Source organism: Piliocolobus tephrosceles, chromosome 11 (assembly GCF_002776525.5).
Source record: "Piliocolobus tephrosceles isolate RC106 chromosome 11, ASM277652v3, whole genome shotgun sequence".
Lineage (NCBI taxonomy): Eukaryota > Metazoa > Chordata > Mammalia > Primates > Cercopithecidae > Piliocolobus > Piliocolobus tephrosceles.
Genome location: NC_045444.1, coordinates 21,200,299 through 21,216,753, shown reverse-complemented (window position 1 = coordinate 21,216,753; position 16,455 = coordinate 21,200,299). Strand labels below are relative to the sequence as shown.

The window sequence follows — 16,455 nt, the reverse complement described above, 5'->3', positions numbered from 1 at the left end:
TAAATAAATAAAAGAACTGACAGGGGAATAGATGTGTTTATTCATTCATTCAACAACAATTACTAAATGCCCACTATGTGCCAGACACTGTACTAAGCACTGGAAGTTCATTAATGAAATGAAAGACTCCTACCCTATGAGTTTATAGTCTGTCCAGAGTAATACAGGCATAGAAACAGGTGCCATAATGCCAGCATGTAGAGGACTTAAGAATTGCAGAAACTCAACATAATACAAGCTCTCTGACCTTAAGGAACTTTTATCATCATCATTATCATCTAATAATAATAACAATAATAAATAATAAATGTTAAGCACTGAGTATTTCTCATCCTCCACCACTAGTAAGAGTCACCTATAGAGAGTTTTAATACTGAAAATTTCCTTTAAACCTGAAGACATTCTGACTGGGGTGAGCTGGGGTGAGTCTCAGACATCTCTGGATTGAAAAAACTCAATGGGGTTGAGATTAAATAAAAACAAATCATAATAAATTTCTATATACCTGGCACTGTTTCATGTGTCCTCCTTATAACAGCTCTTTGAAGTAGCTGGTAATATTACCTTATTTTGGAAAGGAAGAAATTGAAACACAGCAAGTTTAAAGTAATTTGTATGGCAGAGATGAGATTTGAACCAAGAAAATCTAACTCAAGAATCCATGCTACATGCCTAGATTTTTTTTTTTTTTTTTTTAATCACTGTCTGTTTTTGATACTGAAAACTCAACAGGTAACTCCAGGAGGGTTGACACAGGAGGAAACGAATTCCACCAAATGAGGTTTCCTATCAACTCCCAGCAGCAGTCTCTGCTGTTGGCTTTCCCGTTACCATGACACTGCTCTCTAGCTCACTCCTTAGAGATAAAAGTTAAAGGAGTTCCTTCAGCCTCTAATTATTTGAGACTGACAAATAATTAATCATTAGCGCCATGGTTTCTAGAAATATTCTGTTGAATATTCTATTTTCAATATACCATAATTTACCTTCAGTCTAATAACTTTACCTCTTTCATATTATCCCGTTCCATAAAGTGGTAAACATATCTGGCAATTATTTCAACTGGTCCTTTTGGGTGTGGAAGTGGGGATTAATGTGTAGAAGGTCCATGAGGTGATAATTGCTTTGTGTAGCCATCATGACATGCATACATTGTATTAACCATTAATACTTTGTATTCACATTGCATTCATTTATGCATATGTTTGAAACTTCATATAATTAAATGTTGAAAATACGCAGTGAGGCTTTTTAAAGATTCTCTGATATAAATCATACAAAGGATAATATTGATTTGTGATCTTAAAGTGAAAAAATGAGGAATGACAGTGATGACAGCAGTGGCCGACATAATTAATTCCAACACTACCTCGGCAAACAATTATCAGTGATCTCCTATAACAGGCCAAAATGTATGTAAAGACATACTGTAAAATATTACGCATTAAATGAGTGTTTCTCATCCTTCACCACTTATAAGTTACCTGTGGAGAATTATTCTGACTAGGGTGGGCTGGGGTGAGGCTCAGACATCAGTCCATTGACAAAACTAAGGGCTGAGAAATGTTGCAGTAAGCGAGCTGTTGCTATTCTTAACTAGACCACATTGGATACTTTAGGCAGGCATTTGTTTTGGAGGCTGAAAAAAGAATAGAAGAAAACAGAAAAAAAAAAAAAAAAAAGTACAAAGGAAATTGTTCTTGATCATTTGGTTAATTTATTACAAGGACTCAACAATTAGACAGGCCTCAACAGGCCAAAGCTTGATAGACCTTTGGTTTGCTTAGAAAAATATGACTATCATTGATCCTTTAACGAAAGACTCAGAAAAGGAGGAGCAGGAAGATCATAAGCATGGCTTGAGATTGTCCATGACTTGAAAATACCTTTATGTTTTAAGGGTTTAGCTCTTGAATCAAGCCACGACAAAATAAAACCTGATGCAATTCATCCATTGCTATGTCACAAATCACTGCTGGTGCACTCAGTCCCCTAAACGACCTTGGCCTTCTGAGAGGTTTAGAATGAATGTGGTTTGGGATTTACATAATCCAGTGATTCCCTGGCTGCTACCACAAACCTATTAAATCAGAATGTATTAGAGTAGATTCCAGGCATCAGTATATTTTAGAGATTTTCAGGTGATTCCATTGTGCAGTCAACTTTGAGGACTGCAAACATAACCACTTCTCAACTTTGATGACCCAACCTGAAGTCACAGCTGCAAAACAAACAAAAAAAAGGAGTTCTTCTGTCTTCATTAGTCGAGGTTTCCACTTGCTCAGGTCCATCCTCCTGGTTCTTTTCCTGATCTCTCAGTTTAAGTTAAACCACTTTTAATCACTCCCCTTCACCTCTCATCTTGTCCCCACTTGCTGGTCTGTCCCCAGTCCATGCTTCTCACTTTACAACTTCGATTGGACATTGCCTCGCCCAGAAATTTCTAATGAACCCAACCCTACCCAGAGCTTTATACCCAACATATACGTATCACCTGGGAACTTACAGAAATGTACAATTCCAAGCCCCATTTGGCTCTATTGAATTAGAATCTGCAATTAATAAGATCCCCAGGGGACTTGTATGTACATTCAAGTTTGAGAAGTACTGTTTTAGGACACCATTTCCCAAAAAGTCTGTTGAAGGACACTCTCAAGGACACAAAATCCACTGCCTAGATTTTAATCCACACTCTTCTATCTCTTTACAGAACATCTGTACATTCAAAATATATGCATTGAGTGGCAACTATATGCCCCATACTAGGCTGGGTTTAAGAGTATCCAGCTGTGAAGATGGCAGAAGTGGTCCTCGTATTCATGGACTTAAAATCTAGTAAGGGCAACTCTAACAAGAAAAGATAAGTTAAGGAGATGAATAGGACGATGTGGGATAATCTACTTAATGGAGGAGGATGTGGGGGGATATACGGTAGTCTGGTAGATGACAGCAGCATTCCAGGGAAAAGGCAGGTCTCTGTGGATACACAGGCTGAGGACCTAGGAAGGAAGGGCAGTGAAGAGAGTGGAGTGCCAGCCTCATGCATAGCAGGTACAAACTATACAACTACACAAACACTTGCCCAGTACCTACTCGGTGTCAGGGGGTGGTCTAAGTTCTTTCTTTATAGGCAGGTGTTATTATTAACCTCCATTTTACAAATTAGAAAACCGAGGCAAAGAGACATTAAGTAATCTATCTGTCATACAGCAAACATGAAAATGCACCCACAGTTATCTGGCTCCAGCATCCATGCTCATATGCACCAATGTACAGACTCTTGAACTGGGAGAAAAACATGATACATTCAAGAAGCTGAAAGAAGGGCCATATGTCTAGAGTTAAAGCAAGTTTTGTTCATGGATCTATGGCCTTCATCAGAATGAGGGAGAGGAGCAGGAGGGTCACTATTCAGGGGGCCCTAGCTTCTTACAACTGAAAATTTCCGGGACCAACCTCATAGTTATTGAATCAGAATTTCTAGTCATGGATCCAGAAATCTGCATATTAGTAATGCTTCCAGGTGATTCAAATGCAATAAAGTTTGAGAACCATAGGTTTATAGATACAATTGCCTCCAAAATTTTCCCCCTCTTATAGTGTCTTTTAATTAACCCATGGTATCTTAGTCCCAAGCCATAACCTAAAAATTAGGGTAAATAGGATTGAAATGGAAAGCTGGAAGAAATCTGAAAATTGAATCTTTGCCTCTGTTGGTCCCTGACTGCCAAGCTGTGAAAAGAATTATCTGGGCTTGAAAAGTTGGCGGCAAGGAGGGACCACAGAGACTTAGAACTATTTTCATTATAATGCCAATGATTTAAACAACTAATTGAATCTCTGGAAATTGGAGTAAAATGTAAAGTTGCATGAGGAACAATTATTTCACATGCCCTGTGATTCTGCTGCCTTTACCCAATGCTAGGAAAAGACTCTCTAGTAGCAGAGAGAATTTTCTTGAATGTAGAATAGGTGGACTAGCAGTGGCTTAAGTAATCTCTGGTCACCAGGGCACACTGGCTCAACAAAGTTAATCTGCTTCCCTATGTATCAATAGACTTCAAAAACTCCACCACCAATTTCTGGCTGCCGGTGGGGTATTCTCTTAAATCCAGTCTCTTTTTATAACAATTTAACAGGAATTGTACTAAACTCTCATGAATAAGAAGTTAAAACGAATAGCTAAACATCAACAAAACTCCATCATCATAGATTATATTATTCCCTTGCATCTTTTCAATATTTATCTTTAAGAGCCTGAAATGTTTTTAGGTACATTATCATTAAAATTCCCAAAGTCAGTCTCCTAGATGCTGTCTTTCAAATGGTTCAGATGATGCTGCCTTTCAAATGGTTCAGAATAGAGACAGAAGCTTTTCTATCCTTGCCTGCTTTGAAATGACATTACCCTGGCTATTTAACAAACCCTGTTCATCCAGTTCATTTACTTTGGATCTTCACTCAGAAAAAAACAAGTTTTGGAGAGTTTCTAGAAGAGATTGTTGTTTCCACCCCTCAAAGGATTAAATAAAACACTGTATTTTCAAAGCACTTTCTTATTCAATGTATGTATTTCCAATTCTATCCATAAGCAAATCTCATTGTATGCTACTATATTAATTCTGTGACAAATGATCATCAAGAAGATGAAATGCCATAGTTATAAAACTTCATGCTGGTACTCCACCATTGCAATACAAAGATGATAATTTTCAACAGGTGCCACAGCTCTGTTTTCAATCACTGAGAGGTGTTTGAATGACCATCAGATCTATGTCAATATTGGCCTTATTTTCATGTCACACTCATGAAGTGATGCCATAGATATGTGAGTCAAAGAGCATGTGAAGGATCTTAGATGCACACAGCTGGCATTATCCAAGGAAAGTAAACCTCTGACAGGTTCTCTCTCTGCAGAACTGCATACTTTCTTCTTTCTTCTTCCAGGAAGCTGGTGTAGCAAGAGAGCCATGCCCTGCTTGAGAGGACATGGCTGCCCAGAGAAGCCCAGGGACCAGTGGATGAGACTCACTGAACTCCGGGCATTAGAGGTAATATTCTTTCTGTCTTTCCTTTTCTTGGATTTGCCTTTTGTAACCATGCAATGGTAAGATCCAAAGGACCAAGGCTAGTGTCTGAGATTAGGAGAGAGGGACCAAGTTATTAACTCTAGATCTTAGGCCAAAATGGAGTTTTGGGATGAGGATTAATTATATCTTCACATGAACTAGCCCATCAGGGAGCTGCAATAAGCTTTGGGGGAAACATCTGTTCTAAGAGAGGGGTGACTTTAGCATATACTCCTATGTGTTCATCTAGGACTTCACTATTAAGTGTCCTGGATTAAATCCCTTCAAATATACCCAGATGTATAAAGTATCACCGTTAATAATAAAGAAATATAAATCATATATTGCCAATTTCTGTACTTGTTGAACACTTCGTAATGTATCTGCTCTTGTACTCCATGTACTTCTATTCATCAGTGATGTGAGCATTGTATTCAAGCCCTATATTCTAATGAGGATACCTGGAACTGGGGTCCAGACACACAAGAGCCACATAGAAACTGTGATAGTGATGATGCTTTATAAGGAATCACATGGGAATGACTGTTCAAAATGCCACAATGGGGTTAGCAGAAGATGAATACTTCTGCAATATATACAGTGGAATTATGACATAACAGAATATAAATTATAAAATAACAGAATATGTTTTCTCTTCCAGGCTCTGATAGATCTGGAAATACAAGATTTCATTTACAAACTTTACCAAACTTGTTTCCAGGGTAACAGGCAAATGAGAGAGAGAAAAAAAAAAAAAAAAGTGTTTGCATTCCACAACCTCTCACTTACTTAGCTGTGGAGAAACAATCAGGTTAGGGAAGAAAGGACTAAGAATGCAGCATTCACCTACCTGCTTGGCACATCCTTGGACAGGGTGTCCACTCACTGAAAGCAGTCACAATACAGTCTTTTTTGCATGGGAGAAAACAGGGGCGCACGGTTTCAGGTCGAGTAGAATCTGGACATCTGTCAATGTGAAGAGACCATGTCAATGCCTCTTTGAGAGACTAAGTGGTTGAACACAGAACTATAGAATTTTAGAACTGAAAATATTAAGGCCCTCATGTTCCTTTAATAGGTGAGGGAAGAAAGACGCCTGGAGGTGGAGCTACTTGCCAAAGCTGAAGGCAGAACCTGAAGCAGACCTCAGCTCTCTTGACCTAGAGACCAAAATAACTCTTCACTACACCAGTTTAAAAATAACCTCTGAAACCAATGAAAGATGAGTGCTGAGAAAGTGTCTCACCATCAGCATCAACTAATTTTATCTTTTTCACAAGGAAAAAATTGAAATATTGTTTTATATGTTTTATTCAGGGTGATATATCAAATTAGCAATATTCTACAAAAGAAAGGATTATAAAAGAAATATAAAAATATATTGGGAAACAAAAATCTTTGATGGTCACTAAAAAATACTAGGAATCTTTGATCATTAACAAAATTCTAGACTACTTAAATGATTAACAGGTATTTCTTTCCCCTTCTTTCCTTTCTTTTCTTCTCTCTCTCTCTCTCTCTTTCTTTCGAAACGGAATCTCACTCTGTCCCTCAGGCTAGAGTACAGTGGCACAATCTCGGCTCACTGCAACCTCCACCTTCTGAGTTCAAGTGACTCTTGTGCCTCAGCCTCCCAAGTAGCTGGGATTACAGGCGCACCACCACGCTTGGCTAATTTTTGTATTTTTAGTAGAGATAGGGTTTCACCATGTTAACTAGGATGATCTTGATCTCTCAACCTTGTGATCTGCCCTCCTCAGCCTCCCAAAGTGCTAGGATTACAGGCGTGAGCCACCACGCTCAGCCAATTAACAAGTATTTCCACAGAACACATAGACTGAAAAGTTGGAAGAAGCAAAATATGACAACCTGTTAATAACAAATATACTAGCCAGCATTAACAAGAAAAAATATCTTGATTTTATGATTTTGCTGATAATTAATTTAATTCTCAGACTTGGGAAGAAAGTAATATAAATAGTTAATGGATTCACAATTACTTGGAAAACTAAAGTCTCAGCAAATAGCAAGCAAGTTTTTGTTTGTTTGCTTGTTTTTAGAGTAGAGATGGCTAAAAATCACACGTATTGTATTCTACAACAGTGTTACACCAAGAAGAACAACAGGAAAGCACTTTACACTATACATTTGGTTTTTAAATTCTGTTTCCCATAAGTTTCATATAAAGAACAGAGATGCAGTGTGTATAAAGTTTAATAGTGTGAGCTCTGTATCGGATAGCCAGTGCTGAGTTAAGTAGTCTGCCTACATTCTTTCAGTTACTCTTAACAGCAAGGACGAGCATTATAATCTTCATTTTCATATCATAAGCTGAGGTGTTGAAATGATAAGTAATGGACCCAAAGCTTCATGGAGACAAAGCACCTGAAAAAATTACGATTGAATAAACACCAGTCTGGCAAGTTTAAACAGATAATTAATAGACTTCCAGTAAGAGGGAACACAGAAAAATGGAAAAGAGAAAATTGATGAGGAAATAATGGACTAAACTACTACAGAATTGAAAAAGGGATAATTCAGAGTGAAAAACCTAGGAAGTGTATACAAAATGACCAATATGCAAATACAGGGACTGTCCAAATTTCAAACACAAAGAAAATGTTAAGAGGAGAAACTAGTAATCCCAACGCTTTGGGAGGCTGAGGCGGGAGTATTGCTTGAGGCCAGAAGTTAAACACTAGCCTGGGCAACAGTCAGACCCTGTGTCTACAAAAAATATTAAAAAATTAGCTTGGCATGGGTATACATGCCTGTAGTCATAGCTACTTGGGAGGCTGAGACCAGAGGGTCACTGAAGCCCAGGAGTTCAAGGCTGCAGTGAACTATGATCACACCCCTGCACTCTAGAGCCTGGCCAATAAAGCAAGACCCTATCTCTATAAAAGAAAGAAAGAGAAAGAGTGAGAGAAAAAGGAGGAAGGGAGGCAGGGAGGGAGGGCAGAACAGAAACTAATAACTGTTAGGGCAAAAAGGAAGAAAAATGGGTCATAAGGGCAAAAAGGAAGAAAAATGGGTCATCTAAGAAGGGAGAGGAATCTGACTGACATCAGACCTCATCAACTTACATAATTATAAATCTGAAAGCATTTTCATAGTGTTAACATTTTAGAAACAATGCATAGGCAAAACACAGAAGAATAAATTTTGTTTTGGGATAAAATGTTCCAAAACATCATTCTGGTCACAGAGAGTACAGGATGAGAGCTAGAAAGAGGAGAGAGGACGAACACTGGATGTCCTCCTCCAACAAAGCAGGTGTTCAGAGAGTTGATCAAAACACAAATGAAATAAGAAACAAAATCATTATGAACAAAATGTTTGTGTCCCTCCCAAAATCTGTATGTTGAAACCTAACCCCCAAAGTAAAAACATCAGGTGGTGGAGCCTTTGGGAGATAATTAGATCATGAGGTTAGAGCTCTCGTGAATGGCATTAGTGTCCCTTATAAAAAGAGACACCAAGCTGGCTTCCTCTCTGTGTTCTCCACCATGTGAAGGTACAAGAAAGTGGCCACCTGCAAACCAGGAAGAGGGCTTTCCCTGGAATTCAACCATGAGGTGACACTGGTCTCGGACTTTCAGCCTCCAAAACTGTCAGAAATAAACGTGTTTGTTGTTTCAGCCACCCAGTCTATGGTATTTTTTCTTATAGCAGCCCAAACTGACATTGACAAAGGTTCTAAGGAACTTGATCAAAAGTACCACTGTAACCAACCAACAGAATGCCAACATTCTGGGAGGAGTCAGAAGAGGAACTAGTGAAAATAAACTGAGGTTGATTACTTTCATGGGAGCAAATCACGGAATGACAATTTTAAATTGATAAATACAGAGCTGAAAAATATATAATTTAGAGTTAGGAAGTAAACACCAGAAAGGGAGAAGGGCCAGAGATATACACTTGAATTTGCTTGTATCCACATAAAGATATAGGGGAGGTAGATGAGGAATGAATAAAGTGGTTGTTGGTGACAGGGAAGAAGGAGGGAAGTGGGTGAATGAGAGCCGGGGTGGCATAAGGCTTCCAACTGTTCACCTTTTTATAGTTACAATTAGTGAACTATGTGTCTGTTTTCCCAATCAAAATTCAGAGAGAGACAGAAAAAAAATTCAGCAACTGTTAAAAAGTGGTTGTGCTATATAAGTACATTTTCTGGCTTTGATAATGTACTATGGTTATGTAAGATGTTACAGCTGGGGGAAGCTGAGTGAAGGGTACATAGGATCTCTCTGTACAGTTTTTCCAAGTCGTTTTGGATCTATAATTATTTTTTTTAAAGTGATTGTGTTAAGGAAGTAGGATATGAAGTAGAGGAGGAGGTGGTTGAGAACCTACTGCTTTCCACCATCAATCCCTCTATTATTTAATTAATACAATAAAACATGTAACGCTTTGACAAAAATTAACTAAAATTAAAAGATATATACTCCAAAAAAATGCTCATAAATTCATTCTTATTAGTGGCATTAACTATCTTGAATACATATATACACACACAAGTCATCTATCAAATAGATTGATTCAATGAGCGCAACAAGAGAAAGACAGATGACTGACATTATCAGGATACAGTGTTATTTAAACAAGCTACTCTGGTAAGGAAAATTTGTATCATACTTTAGTCAAGATAAGAAAACACTAAAATCATTCCTAAGTCTCTTACTAATTTTTTAAGGTCTTCTAAAAATGAATTGACCTGCCATTTATTCTAACTCCTCTTCAACCTCTCCTGGTACATAGCTGGGAATGAAAACACAACTTGAGCAATGCCGACTTCCTGTGCCCAGGAGTCACAAGGGTTCCCACATGGACCCACCCAACCCTCAAACATTCACAAAACAGCCTGGAAATTTTTGTGGTGCAACACTTCAAACTTTCTATAGAGAGTTGCTAACTATCTCAGGAACTTTACCTGCTTCAATTAGGAGTAGGAGTTAATCTCTTTTAGGGAACTGATATCGTCCATTGTATTGACCCTTTATTGGCGTCACTCACCATAAACACTCACTGAGTAATACTTGAACTCTCCGTGACATGGCCCTTTCTCTCTCAAGTCCAAAAGAATGAGTATCATTCCCTTAAGAGTAAAGGTCAAGCTTAGGTCACAGAAGACATGAACTGTGGGCTTTCCTGGAAATGCAAGTTATTTTTGGTTTGATAAGGGCCAAATATTTTCTTGCAACTGAAATTGTCTTTTTGTCACTTCCCCTGCCAATGAGGTTTACCTTTTCCTCAGGGATTCAACTTTTCTTCATATTTATCTACACATTGTCTATCCTTTCATGCATCATCACATTTCCAATTTCCATAAATTTTCTCATAGTCCTCAAAAATAGTCTTTGGCTATTAGCAACCTAGGCGCGCCCCAATTTCTTAAAACGGTAAAGTTAGTTTTCTGTATCACTGTATTGTCACTGACAGAGAAAAGACTTTTGATAACTTTTGGGCTGCTGATGCTGTGTGTGTACATACATGCACATGTTGTACATACACTAATTTTGAGTGCCTTGATGGCAGAATTCCATTTTATATCATGTCTTAAAAATCCCATATTTAGCTCAGTGTAAATGTTTAGTAACAGTAAGTGAATGATTGAATAGTATTCTGTGCTACTGAAGCCTGAAGACAAATAAATCCCTGGGGAATATTAGGCTTATTTCTCCAGCTATTTCCTCAACAAAATTGAAGCCTTGAAACCCAGAGAAACAGATGGATTCACTTTTTAGTTAGTAAGCATATATGACCCCTTGCCTTTTGTCAAAATTTAACTTCCCGCTTTCATGTAATACTCTGATTTTGGATTAGCAATGCTCTCCATAAAAGGGAATAAATTCTATTTCGATGAATATATTTTCCTGGACTTGCACTGGAATGTTCTATAACTCTTGTCTCTTGGCCTCATTGCAGGCTTCAGTTTTATTTATTTATTTATTTTTAAGACAGAGTTTCTCTCTTGTTGCCCAGGCTGGAGTGCAATGGCGTGCCATATCAGCTCACTGCAAGCTCCACCTCCCAGGTTCAAGCAATTCTCCTGCCTCAGCCTCCCGCATAGCTGGGATTACAGGTGCCTGCCCCCACACCCAGCTAATTTTTGTATTTTTAGTAGAGATGGGGTTTCACCATGTTGGCCAGGCTGGTCTCAGGCTCCCGACCTCAGGTGATCCACCTGCCTCAGCCTCCCAAAGTGCTGGGATTACAAGTGTGAGCCACCAGGCCCGGCCAGCTTCAGCTTCTTATAAGCACTGTGTTGAAATACATCACATTGAGCTACAAAGACCTGCTGTTTTTTAGCTATGCCTCCATGATTAGTCATCTGACCCAGGAAGTGATGTATTCATCTCACTCAGCTAGATGGGGAAACCTGCCAAGTTTTTAAACATTAAATGTTTAAATGGAGCCATTTATTGCTATATCTCACAAAATGCCAGTTGTTTTCACATTAAAGGCAGAAAGCACCTTATCAGGAACTTTGAAAGGCTTTGAGTTATGTGTTTTCAATCTTTATTATCATTCTTTTTTGTACACTACCACTGGGGAAAGAAAAGCATTGAATAGTAAAACAAAACCAAACACAACTTCAGGAAGATCCCAACAAGCTCTCACTCTGATTCAGTTGTGCCCAGCTAGCTCTCATTTTCTGATATGATCAGTTCTATTACTCGTACAATGGTAACAGTCTCACCTGTACAATTACATGGAAACCAAAACACCAACCCAGGGACACAAGAACTTGCGAGAAACTCTATGCCTCTCAGTGCAGTGAGTTTAGCGATATAACATTATTTTGATCCACATGTTCCATGGAGTCATTCTTCCTTCTCTTTTCTGAAGGCTACTTTTGTCTAGGGTATTTTCTTCTTCCTTTCCATTTCTCTATCCCCATCCCAAAGATTTCATATATGACAGGGGATCTTTTCCCACTGCAATGAATTTCATGTGAAAAAGAGCAAAAGTATATTTCTGGAGGCATAGCAAAGGATACTTTAAATTGCTGATAATCTCCCTGGTGCTTCACCGGACACTAGGTATTATTTTCTTAGCTCAATTAATCTCATTAACCTCAAGAATTTTAATTAATTTCACTAAAGTCAATTCAGGATGCTCATGTTTAACAGGATTATTTGGAGACATACAGTAAGAATTAAAACTAGGTTGTTAAGTCTCCAGCCTCATTAACAGTACAGAAAGTAATTAGCAATGTCTTTATATTTGTATGTGTATGTTAGTTAAAACATCTGTACAATTGATTTTTCTGTGCTGGTAAACCACAGCAAAACTGGAGATGATTTACTGTAATAATAATATTTCAGTCTCACTTATGTACATTTAAAAAAATGCATATTAGCTTATGAATTACATTTTAAACTACACTCTTCTGTTCCTGTGATTTTTTTCTTAAATCGTCTTTAACATTTGAATAAGCTGATGTGCTCAGAAACCTTCATAAAACTGTTATTTAAAATAATAATGATGATGCAAGAAGAAATAGACGCTGATTTGAACATATAACTCAACTTTTTCTGTCCGAAGAGCCCTTTAAAATATGATGATAATTCATGGAATAGGTATTAGTCTCAATTCTAACGCCCCTTTGCTAAAAAACAAACAAGTTACATTCATGTCCAGTGAATTTTCCTGTCCTGGTGGTTCAAAGATGAAAAGCTTTGTGGAAGGGAGATCAGGCTTCAGGCATGCTAAAATTTTTCATCACTATAGAGAATAATAGTTTGCTGCATTTTATGTAGGGTTACTCCTACATCTAAGCCATACTTACTTTTATTTTTATATTCATTCTAATCTTTTGTGCATCTTTTCTTAAGCAGTTGAAAATTTAGGTCATAAAAATAAACATTTTCTAGGCTTCAACTCTTCTCAGATAAAAGGAGTTCTCATGTCTGCATAACACCTTTATAAAACTTACAGAACTTTACCATAACCTCATGACTTAGGTTATCACCTGAAGCAGGTGATACTGAATGTTACTGTCCATATTTGTCTATAACTTCCATTGATTCATTGGTCCAATCAATCCATGTAGTGCTATGGCTACCAGGCAAGTCGAAAAATACAACTGATACAAGTTGACATTTCCAAAAACACTGCTAGCAATGTAGAGTTACGTTCTAGAGCAAAAACAGTATTTATGAGCTAAAAAGAGCAGGTCCTATGTACGACATGTTCACTACTTTTCATAACAGTCCTCTTTAACACAATTTATCATGGGAGATTAAATGTTTTTCTTGAAGCAAAAGATAAACATCAGCTTCCCTTGATCTTCATATCCAATCCTTGGCAAACCTATCACTCCTCTACACATAGGTTTAGTTCATTCGTAAATTCCAGAAATGTTTATACTAACTACCTGCTAGGTGCTGTGCTAGACTGGGGTTGGAACAAGAAATAACACCCAATCCCAGAACTCTGGGAGCTACGTTTAGGAGAAGAGAAAGGTGAGATGTTCCAGTCTATGCTTCCCTTCAAGTCACAGTGTGAGTTGCAAATACATGACTCCATGTGTATTTGCAAAACCATCCGCTCATCAGATGCTCTAACACAAGCTCTGGGCAGTGTCTGGACAGTCTGCACTCTATCCACCATAAGCAGTTCATTTCCCATAACGGAGCTTGCGTGACTTTCCTTACACATGGCCAAAGTGGCTTCCATGACAGTGTGGATCAGGCCCAGAGCCCTTCACTGTGGTTCCCCAGACGAAATTATTCAGTGTTTCCGTTGCTCATGAGAGAAACACAAATTAAATTGAATTAGGCAGAATACTGAATGTATTTTCATATTTTGCCATGGAGGGCAGGGTGTAGTCAGTAGGGACAGGACCACGGTTCAGTGCTGCCAGGATTTGTTCCAATTGCGTATCTGTTTCTTCCTGAGCATCAGAATGAATCTCTCCTTTTACTTCTTCCACAAGACCTGACCTTGTCTATGGCAACTCTCAGCTCATATGCTTAGAGTATCATGAACAGAAAAAAATAAGTTTCCTTCTCCCAGCTTGAAAATCCCTGGGGAGGCACTCTGTGTTGCCTAGCTTATGACACTAGACCAAAGCTGGCAGCAGCTCATCCTAGTATCCCACACCCTGTGCCTGGAGTGGGGTCTCCGAATATGGCCACTGGGAATCTCTCCAGATAGACCAGTCACAAGTCTCTCTATAATGCATAGGGCCCTTCTGTTTTCTTCTTTACCAGCCTTCCCGCAGGAACTTTAGGAAAATATGCATCTCCTTATTTGATCTAGTGATAAAACTCTCACAGCCAGTTCTTTAGTCAATTACTTTTTTTCTTCCCATCATTTGCAGTTGTTCTTGATCCTTTTTGACATCTATATCCTAGTTTCCAAGCCCATATTTTCCTACTGTCTTTAAAACATTTTATATCTCCATGTACAGAGAGTATAACATGCATGAGATTGTAAGCCATCCAAGGGCATGGATTCATTTAGTCTAATTAGAATGGCTGTAGTATGGATGTATCTATTTAATGCAGGAAAGATCTGTGGAGTCTAAAGAAGAGTAAGACACAACCCTTTAATGCAAAGCACAGAACCTAGATTTATGTTGACCTCATCTTTATGTGATTTGAGAAGATTAAAAAATACTGAGGTCAGCTCTAAAAAATTTGTTTGATTATTCAAACACATTCAATGTTTGTGGACACTATTCATTTTTATCCATGTACTGATATATTAATACATATTATAAATGTACCAATGGTACATACCCTAACTGTGTTTATCCTTGCTTGAGGCACATGTTTTAATCTTTAACAGTCAAACAGCAACAACAAACCCTCTTACTCTATTAGAGACCCAGAAATATCTATATCTTGATAAATGCTTTCAACTAAAAATACTCAACATGAAATAATCAAATGCATTTTCAGTAACAGGCTAATAATACCTTTTGGTCATCACTTGTCCCACATGACTCTTGACACAGAAGACCCTCCGAGTCTGAATGCCTACACCACACGTGGCTTCTCCATTCCAGCCAATGGTTGCATTAAGGGCAGTTACCAATGTGTCCTCAGAACAAGGGCCCCAAGGTGATGTCTCCCAGTAAAGTTGCATACAGGAATGGTCATTACACAAACGATGCTCTTGGAGAGCCTGACTAGGGGGACATGGCTTTCCACCTGCCAAAAATAAGAACAAAAGATAAGACATAGTTGTTGCTGTTCTTGTTTTTGTTATTTCTGCTGTTTTAATGGTCTGGAGAAATAGCTTTGCTGACATAGCCTTCCAAAGACGTGAGCCACTGTGCTGTTCTTTCCAATCTAAGAACAGGGATTTTTGTCCTGAGCAACACCTGAGGATAATATTGTGCGTTCTTTTTCACTAAATAACAAGCGGCAGTCCACATCAATTAGATTTTAAAATTAATTGACTCTATTGCCCACCACTGCAGCATGTATCTCTGAGACAAAACTCCAAAGAAATCTGCTTTTCAAAAAATATCTTTATGCTTCATGTATTAGTTAGAATAGTCTATGACTTCGAAGTGATATTATCTTGAACACACACACAAAACACACACACACACAAACACACACACACACATACCCCTTATGCAGCATGGTCTTCCTTTCCTATGAAAGGCGTTGTTTTTCTAAGAGAACCATTTTAAGACACCCATCCTCCATCAAGCAGTGCATTTCACTGCAATTTGAGCAATGCAGAAATATCTGTTAAAGTTTGGAGAAGAGAGCCCCTCCTTAAACTCTGAAATAATACCTGACAACGTGCTATCTCCTGACAGGAAGACCAGACATACATGCATCCATAGACTCTTGGATGAGTCAGACAATCCAATTTCATTATTGCCCTTTTCACAACATTTTTATTTCCATATAAAAAGTGGTATTTATCTAAAGGATCGATCTTTTCCTACTCTTCCACACTTTAATGGTTTATTCAGTGGGCCAAATGCGCAAGATTTGTGACCTTGGTTTTGTTATTCTTGATTTTTTTTTCCCATTCACCCCTTCCAGAAATATAAAAGACAAGAGCAGAAACCAACTTCACCTTAAGAATATGAAAATCTTCATTTATCTTGACCCTGGCCCCATTTCTCAGGATCAAAGAACAGAAACTTACTTAAAAAGTAGTTTCTCACAGCCAGTGGCCATGCTGTCCTGCTGTTCTAACTGAGCCATGGGCAGAAAAAGCCAAGGGAGGGCATGAAAGAAATGACGTGTGCTGGAGATAGAGACCATCACCGTAAATTACTGGAACAGCTGCTCCTGTAATTTGTTCTGATGTCACCTGCTTATATTCTCATAGCACTTTTTAGCTTCATCAAAGCCATTTTCACAGTCTTCATGCTGTGCCTCCCTCCTGCAGAATGCTGGCATGA

The 16,455-nt window shown here is 38.3% G+C and overlaps 1 protein-coding gene across 1 annotated transcript in view; it reads right to left on the bottom strand.

Annotated features, from left to right (window-relative positions):
• The window catches only part of THSD7B (thrombospondin type 1 domain containing 7B), a 779,270-nt gene that overhangs the window by 430,577 nt on the left and 332,238 nt on the right, over nucleotides 1-16,455 (bottom strand). The window contains exons 8-9 of the mRNA XM_026449366.1: nucleotides 15,001-15,235; nucleotides 5,920-6,035 (exon numbers count right to left, since the gene is read on the bottom strand). Of these exons, the coding sequence (XP_026305151.1) occupies nucleotides 5,920-6,035; nucleotides 15,001-15,235 (351 nt within the window). The remainder of the gene's footprint in view (nucleotides 1-5,919; nucleotides 6,036-15,000; nucleotides 15,236-16,455) is intronic.